The sequence below is a fragment of the Dipodomys merriami genome, unplaced genomic scaffold (assembly GCF_024711535.1).
Source record: "Dipodomys merriami isolate MVZ:Mamm:240054 unplaced genomic scaffold, mDipMer1.0.p SCAF_19, whole genome shotgun sequence".
Lineage (NCBI taxonomy): Eukaryota > Metazoa > Chordata > Mammalia > Rodentia > Heteromyidae > Dipodomys > Dipodomys merriami.
In genome coordinates, this window is record NW_027203270.1 from 14,636,370 (window position 1) to 14,660,903 (window position 24,534).

Below are 24,534 nucleotides of genomic sequence, written 5' to 3' on the forward strand. Positions count from 1 at the left end.
CTGTCTCCCCTGTGCCAGCTGTCTGTTCCAATGCCTCTTGGACACCCTCACTCCTTTTACAGGGGAGATGGGGAAATTCTCCCTTGCAGTCCTTCCTTAGTAGACTGAAGATAGGGCTCTGGAGGGCCCAGACTCTTCTAAGTGTGCTCAGGCTGTGCATGGTTCCATAGGTGGCCCATGCCTGGTGCGTGTACCAAAGGCTGGCTCTCTATGCTCCCTGCAGTGTCCCTCAGCCCTGTTCTTTTCTCTCAGGAAGAGAATAAACCCTGGAGTGGAGTGAGCAGTCCTCCTCCCTTGTTAGCAGAAGTTGGAGCTTTTCTCTCAAGTGAAACATTTTAATAAGGATTATGAAGTGTGCTCCATCATCTGAGACAGGGAAAGGGATAGGAATATTGGAGAACTGTTGATTCTGGTGACAGGGACCAACTCTGGACCTGTCTTGTGTATGTGTATGTATCTGAAATACATGAGCAGGCAAGACACAGATTCTTTAGGTCTTTTTCTAGAGTTGGGGAGAGGAATCAAAGCCATTTCTCTTGGTGGTGTATGTATTTGGTGGAAGAGGAGGGGTTCACTTGGCATGCTGCTCCTTCTGGGTCCAGTTTGTTCAGGTACGTTTTGTGGGAGTCCCTCTGATACCCCCAGAGGCACATCACTGGGATGCTATCCAATGCATTTCCCCTCACTGAAGTCTTGCACCCCCATTCAAGCTGGAGTCTACCTGGACTCTACCATTTAGGAGACAGCCCCCTCCTCACTTCTTCCCACCCACTACAGGCTCTCACCCCCTCTCCACACACACCAGGGTGGCTGTTATAGCCTTTGGCAACAAGGGCCTTGGCAACCAGCTTCCCACTTGGGGGAAGCCACATTGTTGCCATGGCAACAGAGGCTGAGGCAGAGCTTGGAGGCTGCCAGGCAGTACAAGTTTGGGAAGGGATAGTGAGGAGGGCAGGTGGGAGGTAGAGGGGATGGGCAAGGGTGTTGGTCAGTGTCAGTCTCCCCATAGCCAGCATTTCTGGGTAGCTGTTGCCCTGGTATCCTCAGGGAGATTGTGGTAAATTAGAGACAGCAATCTTGGATATGCAGAGGCAGAGCTATTATCCACTACAGAGGACAGGGTGTTCTAGGACTGAACTCAGGCCAGCCAGGGGAAGGCAAGAAGGAGAAAACTTCTGCTCCCCATCTCTGCCATCTTATCTGAGACAAGAAGGACAGCAGGACTCAGAGATACCTGTGGGGGGACTAAGTACTCAACCTATGGTAAGCAGGTGCAGAATGATGAACTACAGAATCTCAGTGCAGGACCAGGGCCAGAATCTCAATCTGCCATCTCTTCTCTCCTCTCTGCCTTCCTCTTCTCTGTCCCCTTTCCTTCCCTCATTATATGACCACCATGCTGTAGTGTTCCTACATGGATATTTAGATTGTCTCATGGAAGGTCCTGTTGGATGCTTTCTCCACAAGAAGATCACACTCATAATGGGGTGGTGTCTCTGCCTGGCACTCCAAGGCTTTGGGTAGTGATTTCACTTTGTGGCTGTTTTGCTTTCTGGCTCAGGAAGAAATTAACTTCTTTTTGTGTGTGTGTGCATGCACGCGTGCTCGAGTTTGCGTGCACACATGCTGGTCCTAAGGCTTGAACTTGGGACTAGGGTACTGTCTTTGAGCTTTTTTTTTTTTTTTTTTGTTAGTCATGGGGCTTGAACTCTGGGCCTGGGCGCTGTCCCTCAGCTCTTCAGCTCAAGGCGAGCCCTCTACCACTTGAGCTACAGCGCCACTTCCGGTTTTCTGGTGGTTTATTGGAGATAGGAGTCTCATGGTCTCTCCTGCCCGGGCTGGCTTTGAACCGCGATCCTCAGATCTCAGCCTCCTGAGTAGCTAGGATTACAGGCGTGAGCCACCAGCGCCTGGCTCTTTGAGCTTTTTTGCTCAAGGCTAGTGCTCTACCACTTGAGCCACAGCTCCACTTCCAGCTTTTTGTTGATTAATTGGAGATAAGAGTCTTAATGGACTTTTCTCCCTGGGCTGGCTTTGAACTGGGATCCTCAGATCTCAGCCTCCTGAGTATTATAGGCATGAGCCATTTGTGCCTGGCCTGGGAGGTAGAGACCTAGAGTTGCTATAGAAGTAACAATCCATTCAAGTGCTTGAGACTCTTGGGATAGATTTTCACACTTTTGGGAGAATCCACTCTAGGTGATACAATTTGAGATGGCCAGGAAAATTCCAGATCTATCAAGCCTGTGCCTCTCTCTCCTGCCCCTGCTTTCTTCACTCCTAGAACCAAGGTTTTACCCTTTCTACTGCATCACTGACCCCACCTAGTGGGCTCTTCTAGTATTACTATAGATGACATGGTGCCTGGAGGGAGTGGGCACCTTTTTCCCAAGTACTGAAATGTTTTAGTTTAAAAAACAAAACCAAACAAAAAAAGAGTCAAGATTCCTGCTATTTAATTGGGCTCATTTGGCCAGGCAAGTCCCCTCTCTTGCCAGGCTTCCTGTTAGGAACATGAGAACAGAAAGGACTTTGGGGCCAAATCAGATGATTGTTCTGGGTATTCAGATATCTGGCCTCTGGTATAGCCTGCCAGTTGAGCTTTCTATATACAAATATGTAGCCAGCCCCTGCCTGGGATCTCAGGGTTAGGTCTTTGTATTAGAGAAACAGAGACCGTGTGTGTGTGTGTGTGTGTGTGTGTGTGTGTGTGTGTGTGTGTGTGTGTGTGTGTGTGTGTGTGTGTGTGTGTTCCTACATATTTCTATGTGTATAAAAAGATTTCTTTGTATTAGAGAAACAGAGACCGTGTGTGTGTGTGTGTGTGTGTGTGTGTGTGTGTGTGTGTGTGTGTGTGTGTGTGTGTGTGTGTGTGTGTTCCTACATATTTCTATGTGTATAAAAAGATTTACCAGCCAGGCACTGGTGGCTCACACCTATAATCCTAGCTACTCAGGAGGCTGAGATCTGAGGATCACGGTTCAAAGCCAGCCCAAGTAGAAAAGGCCACAAGACTCTTATCGCCAGTAAAAACCACCAGAAAACTGGAAGTGGTGCTATAGCTCAAGTGGTAGAGTGCTAGTAGCCTTGAGCTGAAGAACTGAGGGACAGCGCCCAGGCCCAGAGTTCAAACCCCATGACCAACAACAACAGCAACAACAAAAGATTTACCAGTGGCTGGGAAGGTGGCTCAGTGATAGAGTGCTTGCCTTGCATGCATGAGGCCCTGGATTTGATTCCTCAGTACCACATAAGCAGAAAAAGCAGAAAGTGGCATGGTGGCTCAAGTGGTAGAGTGCTAGCTTTGAGCTGAAGAGCTCAGGGACCGAGTTCAGGCCCTACAACCAGCAAAAAAAAAAAAAAAAAAAAAAGATTTACCAGAGGAAATAAAGGCTGAGAAGTCTCCACCTCTACAGTAGATGCTCTTGCCCCAGGAGGCAATGTGAAATTCTGGTCCAAGTTTAAAGGCCCAAGAATCAGGAGAGGTGATGGTATAAATTCCAGCCTGAAAGTCAGTAGGCTTGAGGCCCATGAACAGCCAGTGTTTCCCTAAGTCCAAAGGTCAGAGAAGGCTGTTGGAGGGGGGGCAAAGGAGGCTCAGCTGCACCAGGCAGTTGTGACTTAGGTTTTCAATGGACTGGACAACAGTAATGTTTAGACAAATAAATGTCTGGGTGCCACATGGCACAGTCAAGTTAACATAAAATGAGCTATAACTGTCTTATCCTCAACAGCCCAGATCAAACGTAAGTTTGGGTTGGGTGAAAATTTCTCTCTGCCTTTGAGACATCGGACAAGTGTTAAAATCTCTGAGCCTCAGTTTTCTATCTTTAGAAAGCACTGACTACCATGAAGGTCTGCTGGGAGGATGATAGTATAGCTTAGGGAAGGTCTAGAGCATCAGGAACTCTGTCATCCCAACCCTTAAGAGGCAGAATTAGGAGGATCATGAGTTGAGTTTAAGGCCAACCTGGCCTACGTAGCAAGTATCTTTCTCAAAAAAAAAGGAAAACCAAGACTTTTCTCATCAGCTTTTAGAGAAGTAGGGACCCAGGAGTATTGTAAATCTCATGTCCAGTTGACTAAATACATGCTGGACAATTAATTGGCTTTTGTAGCCTACTTCCTTTTGTGGGTTGGGTCTGTCCCCCAAGTGTGATAGTCCAGATGAAGGTGGGCCTTGGAGTTGGCAAGCCATGCACTCCTCACCCCTAACATGCCTTCCTGTGCTGCTCTCAGCTTGTGCCCTAGAGATATGTAGTCTACAGAGGTATCAAGAGAACCCTAAAGCCAAGCCTAGACTGAGCAGGGCATTCCAGCACAAGGCCACTACTATTGGCTCAGCTTAACTGAGAGTGCCCAGTTTCGCCACAGGAAGTAGGCTGAGGATGCTCCAGCTCAGCTAACACATGAGGCACAGGTTCTTCACTTCTACTACCTGTATAGACTGCCATCTCTATACAGTGAAGAGTCCCCAGGCAAGAGAAATCTGGGTTTTGCCCCTCCACTGCTTCTTTGTAGCAGTGTAACCTTATGGCTGTCAATCGCCCTCTGAGCTCCAGTTTGGTCATCTGTTAAGGGAAGCTACTGAAAGTCCTCTTCCTTCCTGTGAGCCTTCCTCAAGCTGCTTTTAGGAGCCAGCATCCTAGCAACTGAGGAGGCTGAGATCTGAGGATCACAGTTTGAAGCCAGCCCAGGTAAGGAAAGTCTATATGAGACTCTTCTCCAATTAGCTACTCAAAAGCCAGAAGTTGGGCTGTGGTTCAAATGGTAAAGCAGCTAGCCTTGAGTCTAGCCTTGAGCAAAAATGCCAAGCGAGAATGTGAGTCCCTGAATTCAAACCCCAAATATCATGTGCACCTGTGTGCACATGCACATGTGCGCACACACACACAGATACTTTTAGGCAGAACATCTTGTAAATTGTGAACTCTGAATAGATGCGGAGTCCAGCTGCCTAGAGAAGCCAGAGATTAGGATGGAGATGGGTTGGAATGATTGATCACCATCGTCTATCACTCTTGCCCTCCTCCAATTCCTCTTCCTCTTCTTCCTCCTCCTCACAGCTACATAGACAAGACTGATGCTTTCACATGTGTTGCCTCTAAGATCATGACAACCCTGTGAGAGAAGTACTCTAACCCTCTAACCTGTTTTCATTTTATGGTTAAGGACACCGAGGCTCCATCTGGTGGCATAATTAACCAGAGTTTCTTGTTAACTTGGGTCTTTGTTGATGCTGGAGGCTGAGTGATGCTTCCACGTTCCACTCGGTCCCCTCCCTGGTGAAGCTTTGGCATCACTGATCCCGTGTGTGTGTGTGTGTGTGTGTGTGTGTGTGTGTGTGTGTGTGTGTGTGTGTGTGTGTGTGTGTGTGTGTGTGTGTGTGTGTGTGTGTGTGTGTGTGTGTGTGTGTGTGTGTGTGTGTGTGTGTGTGTGTGTGTGTGTGTGTGTGTGTGTGTGTGTGTGTGTCTTGGATCCCTGGGCTATTTCAGTGGCCCCTGCCAGTAGCTTCAGGCATTTAGGGGTTCTGGTATTTGGTATTGAACTAAATAGTTCCAGGATGGCATAGAGGAGAGAGAGAGAGGAAGTGGTGCTGTGGCTCAGGTGGTAAAGCACTCGTCTTGAGCTGAAGAGCTGAGGGATAGTCCCAGGCCCAGAGTTCAAGCCCCATGACAGAGAGAGAGAGAGAGAGAGAGAGAGAGAGAGAGAGAGAGAGAGAGAGAGAGAGAGAGAGAGAGAGAGGAGAGCAAGAGCAGCCTCTGGAGGAAGCCAGGAAGAATGTCATGCTCCCTTACTGTGCCTGCTGAGGCCCAGGGCTTGGGACTTGAGGTTGCAAAGCATGGGGGTAGCTAAGTGAATGGAGAAGATAGGTCACACACAGACAACCAGCACCTCTCCACTCTCTTCATATTGCATTCAGGGCCAGATGAGGAGGGGGAGGGACACCATGGTGGAGATGCTCCCTGTTCAGCTTGCAGCATCTTTGTCTTAGAGAGCCTGCTTCTGGATTCCCCACTGCTGCAAAGTGGAGGAAACATTGCCTCCTCCTGTGTGCCAGTACTATGCTAGGAGCCCAGGGGCTTCATTGCCACTAGTGACTCTAACGCCTGGGGGAGGCCCATTTTATACATGAAAAGCTGGAGCTCAGGGTGACTTTGTACCTTGTCTAAGCTGGGAAGGTTAAGTAGAATGTAAGTAGACAGTTATGAACACTCAGCCTCCTTCCTAGCTGACTCTCCTTGGCCTCTCCAGGAGACCACCTTTTCATACCTGGCTCCTTCTCACTCACCCCAGGATAGTGTCTTTCCTGATGGACTGTACCTTGCTCCTCCTGACCAGCCTGGCTGATCCCAGTGGGCAGTGCTCACCCTGTCAGAGGTCTCCTTCCCACCAGCCTGCTGGCAGAATCATTCTTGAATGCAATTCGCATCTTCCACTGAGGCAACTCACAGGGTCACTTTTATTCAATACAGGTGTGTTCATCTACTGCCCGCCTCCCCACCTCCAGACACTACGGATAGCAGAGTAGACCCAACCCAACTGTTTATCTTTCCTTGAGGCTCTGAAATCTTCAGGGAGGCAAGGCAGTAGACAAGTGGTGACCAACCCAAATAGTCACCGTGTCAACAGATGTTAAATTGCCCTCAAAATAAGCATGACTTGCTGGAGCACTAGTGGGCTTACTCTTATAATCCTAGGTAGTCAGGAAAAAGTGAGATCTGAGGATTGTGGTCTGAAGCTAGCCCAGGCAGAAAAGTCTCTTGAGATTCTTATCTCCAATGAACCAAGAAAAAAGCTGGAAGTAGAGATGTGGCTCAAGTGATAGAGCACCAGCCTTGAGAAAAAGAAGTCAAATGCGAATGCAAGGCCCTGAGCTCAAGCCCCAGTACTGACACTGAATGAATAAGTGAATGAATGAATGAATGAACAAAAAAATAAATGTGACAAAATGTCCTCACAGGTATCTGGCTACACAGAAGTGGGGCAGCTGAAGGCAGTGGCAACCTGGCCTCTAGACTTTGTGCTCTTCTAAGATGCGGAAGGGCAACAGAGGACTGGCTGGTTTTTATACCTGGGACTCTATTTCCTGTCACTAACATAGTTGTTCCACTAGTAAGCGCTAGTGAGACTAGAGAGGGTTTTAGTTTTCTTTCACGGGGAAGATGCTCTTGTTTGCCTGCCCAGCAGGATTATTTACCAGCAAGTGGCTTCTCTCTGGGGGACCACACAGCTCTGAGGAAAAGAAAGACTACAAAGGCTTTCATGATACCTGATAAATGCCAGGTACTGCCATCATACTTTGTGACTATGGGCTTCTTCATCCTCTGTACCACCATGTCCATCACACATGCTGGCACCACAGTTCTGTGAGCCCAGTTATGGGATGTAAGGTCCTAGGGCCTGGGGCCAGCAACCACAGGGCATGGTGTGGGGAGATGAGGGGTTAAAGAGACCCCTTACTAGCCTGCACCTTTGTACTCTTGCATATGAATGAAGTGACAGTGTTACCTGACTCAAGAGAAAGGAATTACCTTGGGCTACTCTGGAGGACAGGATAAGACTTTTTACAATGAGATAAAATTTGAGTAAAGCGTAAGAATGATCAACGATGAGAACGGTCCAGCAACAGCATAGGAAATATGCTTCCTGTCCTTTTAAGGAAGGATCAAAGCAAAAGCTGGTAACTGGAGGCAGAGAGGAGATTCTTTCATTGGTCTGCCTTTGGGTTCCCATTAGTCTTTTTTTTTTCTTTTTCTTTTTTTGCATTTACACAGTATATTTTCTTCCAACAGAATGGATCTGCTAATTTTCTTCCTTTTTTAAAAACATTTTTATTATTATTATCTTTAAGTAGTTGTACAAAGAAGTTCCATTCTACCAAACTATATGAATACAAAGTATCTGACAACATTGTCACCCAACAGTCCTTACCCATCCCTTCTCTTGGTTCCCATTAGTCTTAGGAACTTCAGAGGACCAGGTTCCATAGGAACTATGGGCCCAACCTGAGCCCCTGGCTTGGCTTGGCTTGGCTTGTTGGTAGACCCTTGTTCTATAAGCCTCCTAGGGCAATTTCTCTGAAGTATTTTCTGAGTAACAACATATTAAAAGATACTGTTTTGATTACTGAGAGTGAATTAGTGTGGACAAAGTTCATTCCTCAAAATTCCTTTTTATCTCCTTTCTTCCCTCCCTTCCTTTCTTCCTTTATATTTATAGAGAGCTAGAGATTAAATCCAAGGCTCTATGCATGCAACCTCAGCCCCAAGTTCATCTATGTCAAGGCCACCTTGCAACTGCCTTGAGAGACTAGGAGTCTGTGTGTCAGTGTATCCAAGTAGAGAGCAGAGAGGGGAGTATGGAGGAAGTAGCTTCAGAGAGTGGCCTATGCTCTGCAGGGGCACCGGCCAGGAAGAACATCCTTGGCACCTGACTATGTTGCTTCCAGAATGTTAGAAAGTCACTGGAGCTTTGAGAAATATTTTGGTGCAGGTGGGGCGGTGATTTTGTTGGAAAAGGTAAAGTGTAGGACTAAGTCAGGTCCTCCCCCACATAACACCTGCCAAGGAAGCAGAGGAGAAGAGTTGGTGCCAATAGCCAGTTCCAACGGTTGGAGCCAACTTAAGCCTTTGCACACCCTAGGCACTACCCTGTGTCCTTCAGTATTCACAGCAGCCCTGGAGTTGGTACTATCATTATCCCTGCTTTACAGATAAGGAAATTGAGGCAGGGGAAATATTAGTGTCCCATCCAGGGTTACAGAGCTGGCAAGAGGCAGAACTGGAATTGAAGTCTAGAGGCCAATGAAGTGTTTTGGTTTTTGTGTGCTTTACCATATACACTTGCTGTGCACTGGCTCACACCCAACATTTACTTTACGTTATTGAACTCTGTAAGTAGGTGATAGCTGCTGTAACTGAGAAAAGTAAAGCAGAGGAAGGAGCAAAGACATCAGGAAGAAGAGTCTAGTCCTTTCCTTCTATGGCTGTGGTGACCCTATCTGCCCTGACACTGGCCCCTGGGGGTCAGTCTCATTGGTTCCAGAAAGCCTAGAGGTGGGCACAAGCTTCTGACAAAAGAGTTGGGAGAGCAGGGGCAACCAGAGAAGAGAGAGAAGGCATTTTAGACCCCAGGAAACTGCAGGCAGCAGAGGCCTGGAGGTGGGGCTTTGCCCTGCCCAGCCATTTCAGAGGTTAATGTCACACTGTGATGGTGGGGTGAGTCATGAGCAAGGCCCTGTTGCTCTCGTTTGGGCTGACTTAGAGGCTTGTCCTGGGCAGTTTTAGAGTAATGTGATGTCATCCCTAGGGATGTATTGAAGAATGATGATGTCATTCCCTACTGAAGCCCTTCTAGGCACTTCCTTTGGCTGTGTGGTGGAGCCTGAAGGCTTTTATGGCTGTCAAGACCCTGTCTGACCTGACCACATGATCCCTGCCTTCCTCCCTGGCTTCACAAAAATCATCCAATTGCAATGTGAACACCATGAGGAAGGTCTCATAGACCCAGCTTTGAAATGGAACTTTGCTTGTTACAGACCCAAGTGCCTAGAACTGTGCCTGGGTGCATAGTAGGTGCTTAGTAAATGGTGGTTGTGTGAACAGATCCATTGCCCTCCAGTCCAACTGAGCTGGTTTCATTGGAAACCAGAATAGATGTCACGATCTCTTCTTTGTCTGTCCCCCAGTCCCCTCAGACAGCTAAATCTGTTCAGTTTTAGGTCTCAGTGTTAATGTCACTTTCACCTGTGTAGTCCCTTTTGGCTGTCAGGTGAGCTTACTCTAAATTTGTGGCACTTTACACATTTTTGTTTGTTTTTGGAGATAGGGTCTCACTCTGTAATTTAGGCTATCCTTAAACTTGCTATCCTAGACTTTCATTTTCCTGCCTCCATCTCCTGAAGCTGGGATTACAGATGTGCATAACAGTGCCCCGTGTGTGTGTGTGTGTGTGTGTGTGTGTGTGTGTGTGTGTGTGTGTGTGTGTGTGTGTGTGTGTGTGTGTGTGTGTGTGTGTGTGTGTGTGTGTGTGTGTGTGTGTGTGTGTGTGGTGTGTGTGTGTATCTGGGATTTGAACTCAGGCCTCACCATTCCAAGGCAGAAGCTCTACTGCTGAGTCCCAACACTTTTTTAAAAAATGCTGGTGACTGAACACATATGAAGCAATTGCTCAACCAACAAGCTACACCCCCAATCTCCACACTTCTTTTTATAACTTCTTTATTTTTCCTGATTACATCACTAAAAATTCTAACTTAACAGAAATACATAATATAGAAAGCAAAAGTCTCCTTAATTCTCATCCAACAACTTCTGCCAAGAGTCATCTGTGTAGTTTTCCTTTTTTCCATGTGTAAAATGTGTGTGTGTGTATGTGTGTGTGTGTATGTGTGTGTGTGTGTGTGTGTGTATATATATATATATATATATATATATATGAGATCATATTATTGGTAGCTATGCAATTTGTCCTTGTTATTTTTCTTAATAAAACTAAGACATCTTGCATACTAGTAATTACAGATCTACCTCTTTCTTCTTGTATGTGGTTTCTCATTCTGTAGATGTGCCTTAATCCATTTAGCCAACACAATTGCTTTTTTTTCTCGCTCTTTTTTTTTTTTTAACAGTATTGGGATTTGAACTCAAGGTTTCCCACTTGCTGATAAGGTGTTCTACCTCTTGAGTCACACCCCAGCCCTAAGTCATAGGAATCTAACCCAGCACCCCACACATACTAGGCAAGCACTTTATCTCTGAGCTACAACCTCAGTCCTGACCAATCTACTTTTGATGGACATTTGGCTCTTTGCAATCTTTGCTGGTGTAAATATCACTGCAGTGAACATCATTGTACATATATCTTTTGTGTCCTTCTAGATATTTTTTTTGAGAGAAATTCCCTAGAGTGAAGTTGCTTAGTCAGAGGGTGTGAACATTTAAAATCACAATGATGTTTCCATGTTATCCTTTCCGGAGTTGTACCCTCCCCAGTCCTGCCCTTCCCCTTTCACTGCCCCTCCCTTGGCACTGCCTTGGGAGTCAGTGTGCCCTTGAGACCATCAGCCCCAAGATGATATTCTGAATGCAAGCACAGTGGACATTAGTTAATAAATGCTTGCTGATTGAGTCAGAAAGGGAGTGAGAAGATGGAGACTGGATATGAGAGAACGTGGTGTATGGCCACGTAAGTCCGTGAGTTTCCCACTGGTAGTTTTGAGATGTGGACTTGGTAGGAACCAGAAGTCTCCATTGCCTTGGGAGGTGACAGCCTTCAGGATACTGTTCCTGCTAATTTCTCCACACTTATCCCCCACCCCTTTTTTCTCTATCCTGTTAGCCATGCTTCTTAGGTTTCCTTAAGGAACTGTTTCTTTCATGTCTCCCCCTTTGCCTAGAAATCTTCCCAGTTTTCAGGGTCAGTGCCTTTGTTCTGTGTTCATAATTAAGAACCCTGATGGATTCATTGATGATACACCGATAGCAGGGGCCCTGGCATAGACTGTCATGCCAGGCCTTCTCTGGATATGAAAGCACCAGTGAACAGGTAGATGGACAGACAAGATGAGGATACTAGTGGGGTATTATTGATCTAGGCATGAGATGTTGCACTCCTTAGTTGAGTGGTTGCTTTGGAAAAGGAAAAGAAGACCCAAAGGACTTGGTAAAAAGGATACATAGGGCTTGAGAGAAAGAGCCACAAAACAGCAGCCCCACCAACGGAAGTGGAGAGGCCAGAAGGGGAAGCTGGTTTAAGGAGGAGGAAGGATCAAGTGGTTTGGATATGTGGAGTTGAAGGGCTGCTTCTGGGGTTTCCAAGTCAGAAGATCCTGTTACCATTGCTGGTATCAGATCTGGATCTCAGCAAGACCTTGCTAGGACTGGAGTTGGCCATGGATTGCCATCATCCTAGTAGGGAAAAATGAATTCTCCAATGGCAGACATCTGAAGGCTAGGGTTTAGGGCCTGAGTGAGTGACTCCACATATTAGGATGCAGGAAGAAGCCTAAACTGAGGAGTGGATAGAAGCAGCCCCACTCTGGCCAATGAGAGCTTTGAGAACATTGAGACAGTAGAGACCAAGGTGTAGGACAGCGACATCTAGGGCCCTGGAACAGGCAGCTTTGGGTACCTCTGGAATGGGCTGCTTCTCTGGAGACAGGGGCCCAGAGCCAGGCTGAGCAGTCAGAGTATGAAAGACTAGGACCTGCTCAAGACATTTGTAAGAGCCAGGGATAGAGAACTCTGGGGACTTGTGAGTCATTTCCCCTCCAGAGGGAAGACAGGGCCTCTGTGTGGAGCCTGGCGTCCAGTGGAGTGGACATTCTAGTTACTCACTGGAATTTCCAGCTGACTAGAGTGAAGTAGGGCAGCAATGCATTGAATATTCAGGGAATCATCTCTGTGAGGTTCAGAGTTTGGGAAAAAAATGGGTATTAATCACACCATGCTGGATAAGGGCATGAGGTGGCGGGGGGGGGGGGGGGAGGGGATGGTATGGAGTTGAGGTTACGCTATAGAAAGACTGCTAAGGGAAACTTCTGTTCTCTTGGGTGGAGGAAGGGGTTTTAGCCTTTCTCACATGACGCCTGTTTGTCTGACCCATGTGGGCAGCTCATGATGCACTTGGAGCTTGCAGGGTGGGAGGCAGAGAAACCTGTGGCACAGAGCCCTGAGCTGGCACACTTGTGCCCTAGGGAATGCCAAGCCTGGTTGTTCCCAAGCCTTGAAAACAGCCTCGTCCACCCAAACCAAATGAGGAATTGTGGCTGAAAAGGCCCTTCAGATGTGTCCTAGCTATTTATAATCCAGCCAGGGCTAGCACAAGGAAAAACCAGAGGCTGGAGAGAGAAAGGTGCGTATGCCATTGGTGAAGCCTAGTGGGACACTGACAGGGCCTGTCAGTCCTGGGGCCCCTGAGAGACATCCCGCATCCTAGTCTACATGTCAGCTTTGGTGATAGGAGGGAGCCTGTCCAGCAAGGGCAGGTTCTATGCTGTCAATAGCATGGCAGGAGCTCCCTCTAGAGCTAGGAGATCCTGAAGAATTTATTTGGCAGTGTTGATGGAGACCACATACCATTCTTTCTCCTTTTCCTTGGACCTCCACTTCATTTGGAGGTTCAAGAGCAGAGGGTCTGCTCTTAGCTAAGATACTCAGTGGCATCATGCGACCTAGAATGAGGCATAGTTGGCCTTCCTTGCAAATAACCTCAATGGTTTGACTCTTACCCTGTAGCCATCCAGTTATCACCTGACAGGGAATGTATGAGATGCTGGTCATGAGACATAGGAGGTGTTGATGGACACTGCCCCACCACTTTGCTGGTGGCATCTGTTCAATAGGGCCACAAAGATAAGGGGTAGGTAGCTGGGTACCAGTGGCCTATGCTTGTAATCCTTGCTACTCAGGAAGCTAAGACCTGGGAGATTGAAGTTTGAAGACAGTTTAGGCATCAAAGTCATCCAGACTCAATCTCTACTCAATCAGCAAAAAGCTAAACTGGAGGTATGACTCACATGGTAGAGCACCAGTCAAGAGCAATCAAAGCCAAGTGAGCATGAGGCCATTGAGTTCAAGCCCAATTACTGGGGGGGAAGAAAGGGAGAGCAGTGGGGAAGAGGTCAGGAAAGAGACAAATATTAGGTTGGTTGTATGTGAAGGTAAATTTGGTTTCAAGATGCCAGGTCCAATGAGGAGATGGGCCAGAGGGGACACTCAGGACACCCCCACACACACACACACATTTCCTAAGTTCCTGAGAGGGAATTGCGAGAATAAATGAAATTCCATAGTCCTTGGGCCTAACTCAGGGCGCAGATGTGGCTCATTTAGACTGAATTATGGTATTTTTCCCCACAGTGAGGCAAAGTTCTGCATGGAAAGGTGTATAAGCACACCAAAAGTACATTATGTTTTTTCTGTTGGTGGTTTTGTGTTCTTTTTAAATCGTCGTGGAGCTTGAACTCAGGGCCTGGGTGCTGATTTTGAGCTTTTTTGCTCAAAGCTAGTCCACTACCACTTTGAGCCACAGCTCCATTTCTGGTTTTCTGGTTTTCTCATCCACTTTCCTGCCCTGGTTGGCTTCAAACCATGGTCCTCAGATCTCAACCTCCTGAGTAACTAGGATTACAGGCATGAGCTGCTGGCATCCAGTACATTGTGTATGTGGGGGTTTTGTTTGTTTTGTTTTTATTTTTGCCTTTAAATAGTTGTGCAGAGGAGTTGCCATTCAACAAAAATAGAATATGAATACAATAAATTTTTTTTTGTTGGTCATGGGGCCCGAACTCTGGGCCTGAGCACTGTCCCTTCAGCTCTTCAGCTCAAGGCTAGTGCCCTACCACTTGAGCCAAAGCGCCACTTCCAGCTTTTTCTGCTTATGTGGTACTGAGGAATCGAACCCAGGGCCTCATGCATGCAAGGCAAGCACTCTACCACTGAGCCACCTTCCCAGCCCCTACAATAAATCTTGATCAATGTCACTCACCCCTTTCATCCGTTCTCCCCATCCCTCCCACCACCACCCTTCTCTCGATTTTCCTAATTTTGTAGAATATGTTGAAATTTTAAAATGTAAATTATTTGCCATAATTTTTAAGAATCAGAATATTACATCTAAGAATTCAGATTTTGAACTTCTCTCAAAGAGAGATCAGGTGACCTCAAACCTTTGTTACTTTTGGTGACCATCAGAAGGGGCCACTGTCTAGCCTCATGGTAAAGGCAGTTTGCCCTGCTTGTCTTCAATACTGGGCTGGCAAAAGCAGTTCAGGAGGTGGCTCTAGACTCCTCCCCCGTGGGAGTGGGCAAGAACACAGGACCTCAGGCTTACTAGACAAGTTGTGCACCACTTGAGCTGTGCCCTTCACCCCCAAACCTTGGTTTGGGGTGGCATTGGTCCTGGGTTATATGCACCCTGTCCCCCTCCCCACGGGAGGGAGGGGGAGGAGTCTTTATGGGAAACTGCTCCAAGGAAGTGGCATTTTTGAGCCGCCCCCCCCCAGCATCTGTAAGTGCCATGTGGCACTGGGTGGTCCATGCCTGGCACGCGCTCCAGACCCTAGCCGGTACCGTGCTTGAGTTGTGAGTGAGACAGGTCAGGCCCCTCTTATACAAAGCCTTGTTCATCCAGCTGTGGCAGCTATGGCAACTGTGGTTTCTCAACCAGGCCCAGTCCTCCCCTCTGCAAAGGTGCTAGACCAAGAGGTCGCGGTGCCAAGGGTTCTCTAGTTTATGAGATCCCACGGAGAGGAGGACCGGGACGGGGACCCGGTGGAGAGGTTGGCCACGCAGGAAAGCAGCTCTCCCGCCTCCCCCTGCCCGCAGGCTCTGGAGAGAAGTTGTAAATAAGCCTGTCTCTGGGAAGCAGACCTTCCCCCGCCTGCCTGGCCTGCCTGCGGCCTCCTCCCTCCTCCTCCCCCTACGCTCCACAACCCTCCGCCAGCTACTCGCCCGCCCGGTGACCACAGAGGGAACGATCGGCTCCACCTCGCAAGTCAAGACGTGTATTTCCTGTGTACGGGAGCAAACCCGAGCCTCCCTGTCCTGAAAGGGCGGGCTCTGTAGGGCCGGGGACGCGGCGGCGGGGCGACGGGACCGAGCGGCGGGACGGCAGGGCCGGCAGGCGGGCGGCCGGGTCGCGCGCCTAGCCAAGCGGAGAGCGAAGCTCTGGAGGGGCGTCTGGATCCCGCCTGTGCCGACCCTGCGCGCACACACCAGGAAGGGCCGCGGAGGGCGCCGCCCGCCCCGCGTTGGTCCGGGTGACAGCCCCGGGACGACCGCAGCACCCGAACTCCCGAGGGTCGGCAGGGGCTGCCCGGAGGCCCCGCTTCCCCTTTCTCTGGGTGGGGACTCCCGCGGGAGGCGGGCCCGCAGCCCGGCGCGCAGGAGAGCTGGAAAGCGGCGACTGGAAAAGGTTCATAATGGAGCCTTTCATCAAGAGCCGGCGGCCAGGTGCCAGGACTGACTCCGGGGAGGCCGGCGTGCTGGTGTAGGCCTGCCCTGCGCCCTTCCCCGAACGCCCGGCCCACCCGTCCGTCCGTCCGTCCGCCTGCCTGCCTGCCTGCCTGCCTCCCTCCCTCCCGCCGCCGGTGGCGGCGGCGGTGGCTGCGGCTGCTGCTGCTGCTGCTGCTGCTGCTACTGGTGGTGGTGGTGGTGCTGCTGCTGCTGCGGCGTGGACCCCGCTTCCTGTTTGCCCTCGGCGGGCTCCCGCTGCCATGGAAGAGGAAGAGGAGGCAATAGGCTTTTTGGACAAGGTCCTGGAGGATGAAGATGTGTTTCTCCTGGAGGAGTGTGAGCTGGGAACCCCGACCAGCCCCGGCTCAGGGTCCCCCTTCTTGGTGGCTGTGAAGGTGGGAATGTGACACGCCCTGGATGCTGGTGGGGGGTGGGGGGGGCAGGGCTGGCAGCTCTTGACTGCCACCGAAGCCGCGTGCGGGCGGCGGCGGCAATGGCTGATGTGTGCCCCAGTCTCCTAGCGGAGTGGAAGCACCTCCCAGAGCAGTGTGAGAGGGGCTGGCATGGGCCTGCCAGGGGATCTATGGGCTGCGCCCTTCCCGCAGCTGTTGCTGGGGGGAAAGGGGCAGTGCCGGCTCGCCCTGCACCAGTTGTCCTCAGGGTCTGGGCCAGCTGTGCTGGGGGCTCTTTTCTGGCAGTGATGTGAGCCACCTGGTGGGCTGTCAGTGGGGTGAGCCTGCTGCACCCAGGCTGACTTTGAAACCAGTGGGTCGTAATTCATTGTTTCTATGACAACTGGGGGATAAGGGCACACTTATGAGGTGTGGGCCAAGGGAGTCACCCCTCTTTCCAAGAGAGGAGACTGGGGTCTTAGTGCATCATGGTTGAGCAAGAGAGCATTTGGAAAGGTCAAGAACCAGAGGTCATAGGGCTTCCTTGAAGGAAGTCAGCTCAAGAGAGGGAGCTAATAGCTGATTGAGACACCAACCAAGTAGGTGGGTGCTTTTCCCAAGGTGGGCATGGGCAGGACTAGTGACCTACTACAGAGCCATGGGCATTTCCTGCAGCCATGTTTCTCCAGTCAGTGCAGAAGAGGAGTGATTGTCCCAGTCCCTTTACCTGCTCTATTGCCCTTCTAAGATACCAGGCTTCTGCTGGGAATGTCAGCTCTGCCTGTGGCATGGCCCACCACCCTGGTCTTCCCCTCTCACTTGGACCTGCCTCAGAGCTCCAAGCTAGGCCTATTGCTCAGCTCCTCTCTTGCGTGGTTGAAAGGGATGGCCTTCTTGTACCTGAGAGGTCGAGGGTAAGGAATTTGCCCACTGCAAAGCCAGGCTGCTAAACAGGGAGTGTGAGCCTTAGAGGGCGTGGTGCCCAGAACATGACTAGAATATGAGGCTGTCTCTGAACATTTCCCTTGCCAGAAGAGGAGGATTGCAGTCTTGCCACACCCACACTACAGTGTGGCTCCAGGAGGAGCTAATGGAGGTAAAAATAGCCTTCAGACCCAGCGTAAGTAGGTGGCTGATATGTGGAGCTGGAGTGGAACAGTGGCTGCAGGCCTTGGTAGAAGTGGAGGAGAGGAGCTGCAATGGGACACTGGCACTTCACCTCTGTTCAGTGACGTGGCTTAAAACACTAGGGGTAAGTCATGGCTTTCATTGGGCCCATAGGCCTCTTTACCCAGGGTCTGACTAGCTCCCTCACCAGCAACAGGAGGGGAAAAGTGTGCTCATGAACAAATAGTTGGGCTAAGAGCTTAGCAATATGTGGAATGGGAGGTCTGTGGGTTCCTAATGGACCTTCTCTGAGAAGCTCTCCACAGCACACATGTGGATCCATGCATGCTGCCTCCTGGGCTCACCCTTTCTGGATTCTGGCTCATGCCTCAGTCTTGAACTGACCCCCTGTTTCTTTTTGCTTGGAATTCTTAGAAATCTACCTCCTCAGTCATGTCCTGTTTGTTCCCCGCCAGGGCAAGGCCAGGTTGTACTCATTGCTGAACACTACATGGTGCTTGGTGTGTAGCTGGTGCCAGTAGGAATCTGTAGGATGACTGAAGCTCACTGGGTCTCACAAAGGGTACCAAGTACTTGGCCTTGTTCCATTTCAGAAGTGTTCTCAAGAGGTAACCTATGGCTACCAAAGAGGACCTGGACACATCACACCTGAAGATTGCCTTTCCTCCCAGGTTCCCATGGAGACTGAATGGAGTCTTGCCTTCTCTTTGCTGCTCCCATTATGTTCCAAGAGCCTCCAATATGGGGAGTCCTGGCCCATCCTGAACAACTCTGAAATGCCCTTCTCTATCAGGCTTGGTCTTAGAAGGAAAACCAAGTCAAGGTCTGCAGAAAGCTGGAAAGAAAGTTTGTTGATTCATTCAACAAACACTGGCAGGTTCAAAGCACTCTGCCAGGAACAATAGTGATCAAGGTATGAGCCTTTATGTCAAAGAGTTGAGAGCAAAGGAGATGTGCACAGGGAAGAGGAGAGAGCACAGTGAGAGAGCAGTCAGGCCATGAGAAGAGTTCTGATAAAAGGGTACTAGATTCGGAGGGAAAAACCACTTCTAGCTGAGTCAGGGCTACAATGAGTGTGTGCATGGGCACATATGTTCATGTGTATGTGCACGTGTATTGCCACGGGGGCCCTTTCTGGATGGTGTACTCTTGTCCTGGACTGCAGTCTTGGCTTACTCCTCCATGGCAGCTGGTAGGAATCCAAGGCAATTTGCTTTTTGCTATTACTTTACTTCAGGGGTACTTACCTTAAATAGTAGTTGTATTGCTGAGCATGTGCCCAAATGCTGGCCCTATAAATCAATCCTAGTTTTATTGTGATTTCTGAGCTACTTCATCTTCCTGAGGGACAGATTCGAAGCTGGTGGTGGTTTTCTAGAGAGCTGCATTTGGAGTTTGCTGCATCTCTCAACCCAGATGTCCCCTTTGAGGGGTTAATGATCTGTAAACTCATAATACAGATACTGATATCAACATTACCTCCCCTCTGTAAAATGATGTTATACCCTACAAATTTTTTTTCACACAGTTCTATTTAAAGGTAGGTAGGGTTGGTGGGTGGGACCTTGTGGAAGCTGCTATTTCAAGGAACTCATTTGTCAGGAATAAAAAGCCCTTTTGTATTCCAGATTAAAGCTTCAGGTGTTATTCTGTGCCAACCTTTAATGGATTCTCTGAAATGCATGTATTTCTGTCCTACATGCCTAGGTCCATTCCTTGTCTCCTTGTGCAATACCAGCTGCCCCTGCCTGTGTCTCTGTCTTTTCTTTTCTTTTCTTTTCTTTTCTTTTCTTTTCTTTTCTTTTTTAATTGATTGGTCATGGGGCTTGAACTCTGGGCCTGGGCGCTGCCCTTGAGCTCTTCAGCTCAAGGCTAGCACTCTACCACTTGAGCCACAGTGCCACTTCCAGTTTTCCAGTGGTTTTTGGAGATAAGGGTCTCGTGGAGTTTCTTGCCTGGGCTGGCTTTGAACCTCGATCATCAGATCTCAGCCTCCTGAGTAGCTAGGATTACAGGCATGAGTCACCAGCACCTGGCTTCTTTGTCTCTCTTGAGTGTTTCCTGAAGTATGGGCCACCTGGTTGGGGGAGGGGGACTTGGCAGATTATTTTAGGTAGTTCTGAATATATATTTTGTACTTCACTAAGTATATATACTAGAAAAAATACGACTTTCATATCCTTCCATGATTTGAAATAAGACTCGTATAAGAGAAGACTGGTTTTAAAAAGTCAGTTATTGGCTAGGTATGGTGGTGCACAGCTAATAATCCCAGCACTTGGGATTACAGCTAAAGCAGGAGGATCAGGAATTCAAGGCCAGCCTGGGTTACATAGTGAATTCACTATTAGCCTACGCTATACAGCACAGTCTGTTATGCACCCCTACCCTCCCATTAAAAAAAAAGTTGTTGAAAAGAACAAAATTGAGTGGTATGTGAGTATGGTTACCCAGGAAAGATGGGATATATGAAACACTGGAATGCCTATGATTTCCATCACATTAGGGAACCCAAAATGTAAGCATTCACTTTTCAGAAGAGAGAGCAGCTGCAATTTTGCAGCTAGCCCCAATCCTTTCTGCTCTAAATTCTGTTGAAGAAGAAGATAAGAGACCTACCTCCTACCTAAGGCTGGGGAGAGGAGAGAATCTCTGAATGGCCCTGACTCAGCTTCAGAGAGACACCATCTGTCTGGGAGCTAAGGCTTAGCTTGAGTATAAGACTAACCATGCACATGACTCCTAGGCCTAGTGGCATCTCCAGGCAGATCCCACTGAAGGCTTGTTGCAAGCTGGTGGGCTCACAGGCTGAATTGTGCTATTTGCTGGGTTTCTGACCCTTGATGTTTGGCCTATGGCTTTGAAGCATAGCCAGAGAGCCAATCCTGTCTGTTTAGTTCTTACTGTTGTGTTGGAGGAGATCAAGGTCCCTAGAGAGTGTGTTTCTTGGCTTGGCCTAGAACCAAACTTTTGGAGGCTTTATTTAGGTTGCAGAAACTTAGGCAGAGTTGGCCAAGGCTTATCTATAGATACTACCATAACGTCCTGATGTCTTTGGATTAGGGGTCTTGGGCTGACAAGTTTTCAGCTTGTGTAGATTGTGTAAAACACCAGTCATGAACAAGCCCACCAAAGGCTGCACTTCATAAATTCTAGCTGGAAAGGAAGAGGAGACTATGCCACCCAGAAGACAGTTCTCTATGCTAGGGACTGGCTAGGGAACTACTAGGTAGTTCTAGAGCAGAAACATGTAGGCCCTTGGAAGAGGGGGTAGGGGGAGAGGGAAGAAGTCTTAGGTGGATGGTAACTGAGCAACAAGCCTCCTGTTAGTAAAACATGAAAGTTAATTTCACATCATTAAACTATCTGACTCTTTCACCTCATCCTAGCCTAGATGGGCATTCCTGTTTGTTACCTTTTGGGGGACAGATCTTTCTGACTTGTCTTCCCCTCAAACCACTCTTCAGGATTAGATTATGAGGTAACGGTCTTGTGGGAAAGGCCTTGCTAAAATGGATTAATTCCCTTAGGGGCTGAGGGTCTTGCTTGTGCTATGTTGAATTAAGGTTTCTTTGGTATTGTTCTTCCCCTTTGTCCCAGTCCATGCAGCTCTGCAGTTAAGCTCACAGGGTACTCTTTGTGGCACTCCTTGGCACTCCTTGTGTGCCAAGCCCTCAGCTCAATCTTTGCTTGGCATAGAACAAGTGGGGAATGGGATGCACTAGCCCCAGAGTAGAGAGCAAGTATGGAGGACATCATGGGCCCAACCTTGAAGGCCTGAGGCCCCACTGCTGTCTCTGATCTTGTACCTGATGTAGCTGGCACTATGCACTCTGTGTGCCTCAGGGGGTTAAATGGTAATACCTACTAGATTCCTGTACTTGTGAAGCCAGTGGTAAATAACTTAGGCCTTTCCCTAATGCTGGGGGCCTGTGTTGGCTTTCTAATGCTGCTGAAACAAATTTCCACAAACTTAATGCCGTAAAACAACAGATTTAGTTTCTTGTTTAGAAATTTTATGTGAGTGAGAATGGGTATGTGTGTATGTGTATACACATAGAAGTCTTTAAAGGGCTAGCACAGTTTCATTGGTTCTAGAGTGAAGGAATCACTTTCTTGGTCTTTCCTAGCTTCTAAAGCCCTCCTGCATCCCCTATCTTCTGGTCCCAGCCTCTATCTTTTGAAGCCAGCAGTGTCCCATCCTCCCTACCATCATTATTACATTGCCTCTTAACTAACCCTAGCCCTGTGCTCCCTTCTTTATTTTTAATTATTTGTTTGTTGGTTGGTTTTGTGCCAGCACTGGAGCTTGAACTCAGGACCTGGGCGCTGTCCCTAAGCTTTATTTTTTGCTCAAAGCTAGAGCACTACTACTTGAGCCACAGCTCCACTTCCAGTTTTTTTAGTTAATTGGAGATAAGAGTCCTACAGACTTTCTGGTCCAGGCTGGCTTCAAACTATGAACCTCAGATCTCAGACTCCTGAGTAGCTGGGATTATAGGTGTAAGTCACTGGCACCTGGCTTCTGCTCACTTCTTATAAAGACATTTGTGGCTACATAGAGCCCACCTGGGTAATTTTGGACTCTCCCCATCTCAAATTTAATCACATCTGCAAACTCCTCTGTGTCACAGCTTTTACAGATCAAGATGTGACCCTCTCTAGGTCAGATAACATTTCAAAGACTCTGGGGACAGCAGCCTCCAGTCGGGTCTCCCATTTGGGTTGCTAATGGGAGGAGAGGTTTCCCACCTCGGAAAAAAGATGGGAAAAACCTGTGAGGACTCAGGGGCAGGTGGTCCAGCTGTAGGAAAGCGACTCTTCTCTGGAGTTTATGAGGTTTCTGGTGGCTTCATTTACTCTCCTCAGTGCCCAGAAGGGATCTGTTTGAGATAACAGTTGAGCAGGTGACCCACGCTTGAAGAAGAAATCAGAGAGCAGAGAAATCATGAGAGCAGCAGGAGCACAAAATTTGGTGTTAGAGGACCAGGGTAGAATTCCAGCCCTGCAGCTTCCTGGCCATGTGACCTAGAACCTTTTCCTTATGTCTTTTTAAGTCTTCCCATTTGTCTAGCATGAAATTATAGTACTCCCCTCAGTGGAGTGTTTGAAGGCTAAATGCCTTCAAAAGTGCCTTGGAAAGTAAAGATTTGGAGGACTGTGTTTCTAGGCCAGCCTGGGCAAAAAGTTAGCAAGATCCCACCTCAGCCAACAAGCTGAGCATGGTGGCACATTCCTGTCATCCCACTATGCTAGTGGCTAGGAAATAAGTACAAAGATTGGGGATTGGGGGTTTAGCTCAGTGGAAGAATACTTGCTTGGCCAAGTGTAAGACCCCTGAGTTCAGCTCTGAAAAAAGAAAGAAATCGTCCCAGTCAATAAGTATAAGGATCAAGATCAAACTTGGCCTCAAGTAAAAACACAAGACCCTATAATAATTAAAGCAAAAAGCATTTGGAGCTTGGCTCAAGTGATAAAGTACTTGGAGACCTTGAGTTCAAACCCAGTAAAGGCAGGTGTATCAAATAGTGTTGGCCTTGGGGAGGAAGGGTGTGATGCAGATGCTGTTAAGACCTTACCAAATCACTGCGTGTAACCAGGTGAGGGTGCCTATTCAGGCTGTGTGGCAATCCAGGGAGACTTGAGGACATGACCAGATTTCAGCTCTGCCTTTAAGGAGAGATAGCATTACCCAAGAAAAGAGCTAGGGCAGAAGGGTGCATTAGGTGGCAGCAATAGAACTGCATTCAGAGGCCACTTTCTCCTGACATGTTGGGAAGGCAGCGATCTCGACGTCGGAGATTGGAAAGGTAGGGAAGGTACTGGCCCATTGCAGGTGTAAAGGAAGTGATGACATCCATGAACTGTGGTTATGGACCGGATATCTTTTTTTTTCTTACTGGATTATAAGTCACATGAGAGCAGGGACTGTGGTCTGCTTTTTTCCCATTTATACTTAAGGGCCTAGTGGGCATTCAGGATCTTTTGGATGAATAGAGAAATGAACAAATCATTCAGACCAATTTTGCAGGATTCACATGAAGGCCTTGACAAGCTTCAGGTATATGATAGCATTCTGAGAAGATTGGCCCAGCTTTAGTGGGTAGACGGGGGGAGTGAGAGCTTCGGAGAGTGCTTGGCACCACAGAGGGAGGGTAGAATCCAAGGAAGAAATGTAAGAGATTAGAAAGGAAGCTTCAGAATGTGGCTGAGGAATGGGAGAGAAACGAGAGGAGAGGCTAGGTGACTCCTGAGGATCCTATAAGAAAAATTGTGGGGTGCTTTCTCTGTACCAACCACTGGATTAGTTGCTGGTCATTCCAGGCTAAGCAGACTATGATCTTCCCCCACAGAGGAGCAGGAATGCTGCAGGGAGAAGGAAGTTGCCTTGGTCTGTATTTACACCAGGAGGAAATGCTGAGAGGGTGACAGAGGTGAGCTGACACATTCTGTTGTGGAATCAAGTCCCCAGGCACAGGAAGCTCTTGTCATAAGTGACCACAAGCCTGGGACATCCATTCTCCATTCTCTCACTTTTTCTCTCACTTGATACTCTACTTCTTTAAGGGGCTGAATTTGTCACCCAGACTTAGAGGGTGACCTTGCTGTACCTTCCCATGTAACCATATCTTACTTGTTAGGACTGATTTTCCTTTGTAAACTTTTTTGGCTAGGACCAGGTTTGAACTGAGGGTTCTTGCTCTACCACTTGAGCCTAGTTTTTTGTTGCTTAATTGGAGATGGAATCTCATGGAGTTTGCTATTCAGCCTAGCTTCAATCTACAATCCTCTGGGTCTCTAGGATTATAGGTGTGAACTACTGTTGTCTGGCTCTTATGTAAACTTTTTATCTTCCTCTTTCTGTTAAATTGCCCATCAGACATGAGAGCCAGTCCTTGGTTGTCCTGTTCACCATGACCAAGTTGGCTAGGTTGGTGGATGGATGAATTGATGGATGGACGAACAGATGGACAGATGGATGGATATCAAATCAAGAAATGGGGGGATGGGCTGGGAAGTTGGCTCAGTGGTAGAGCGCTTGCCTTGCATGC

General features: G+C 48.4%; 1 protein-coding gene across 6 annotated transcripts in view; it reads left to right on the plus strand.

Moving 5' to 3' along the window:
- Window positions 1-24,534, plus strand: part of Abr (ABR activator of RhoGEF and GTPase) — a 206,439-nt gene that overhangs the window by 102,781 nt on the left and 79,124 nt on the right. For 2 of the 6 annotated variants that reach the window (XM_070027409.1, XM_070027412.1), the window contains exon 3: window positions 23,836-23,916. The exons of 2 other annotated variants lie outside the window; for them this stretch is intronic. In XM_070027409.1, the coding sequence (XP_069883510.1) occupies window positions 23,836-23,916 (81 nt within the window). Of the gene's footprint in view, window positions 1-16,156; window positions 16,358-23,835; window positions 23,917-24,534 lie in introns of those variants that run through there. 2 more of the 6 variants (XM_070027414.1, XM_070027415.1) reach the window with 2 other exon arrangements.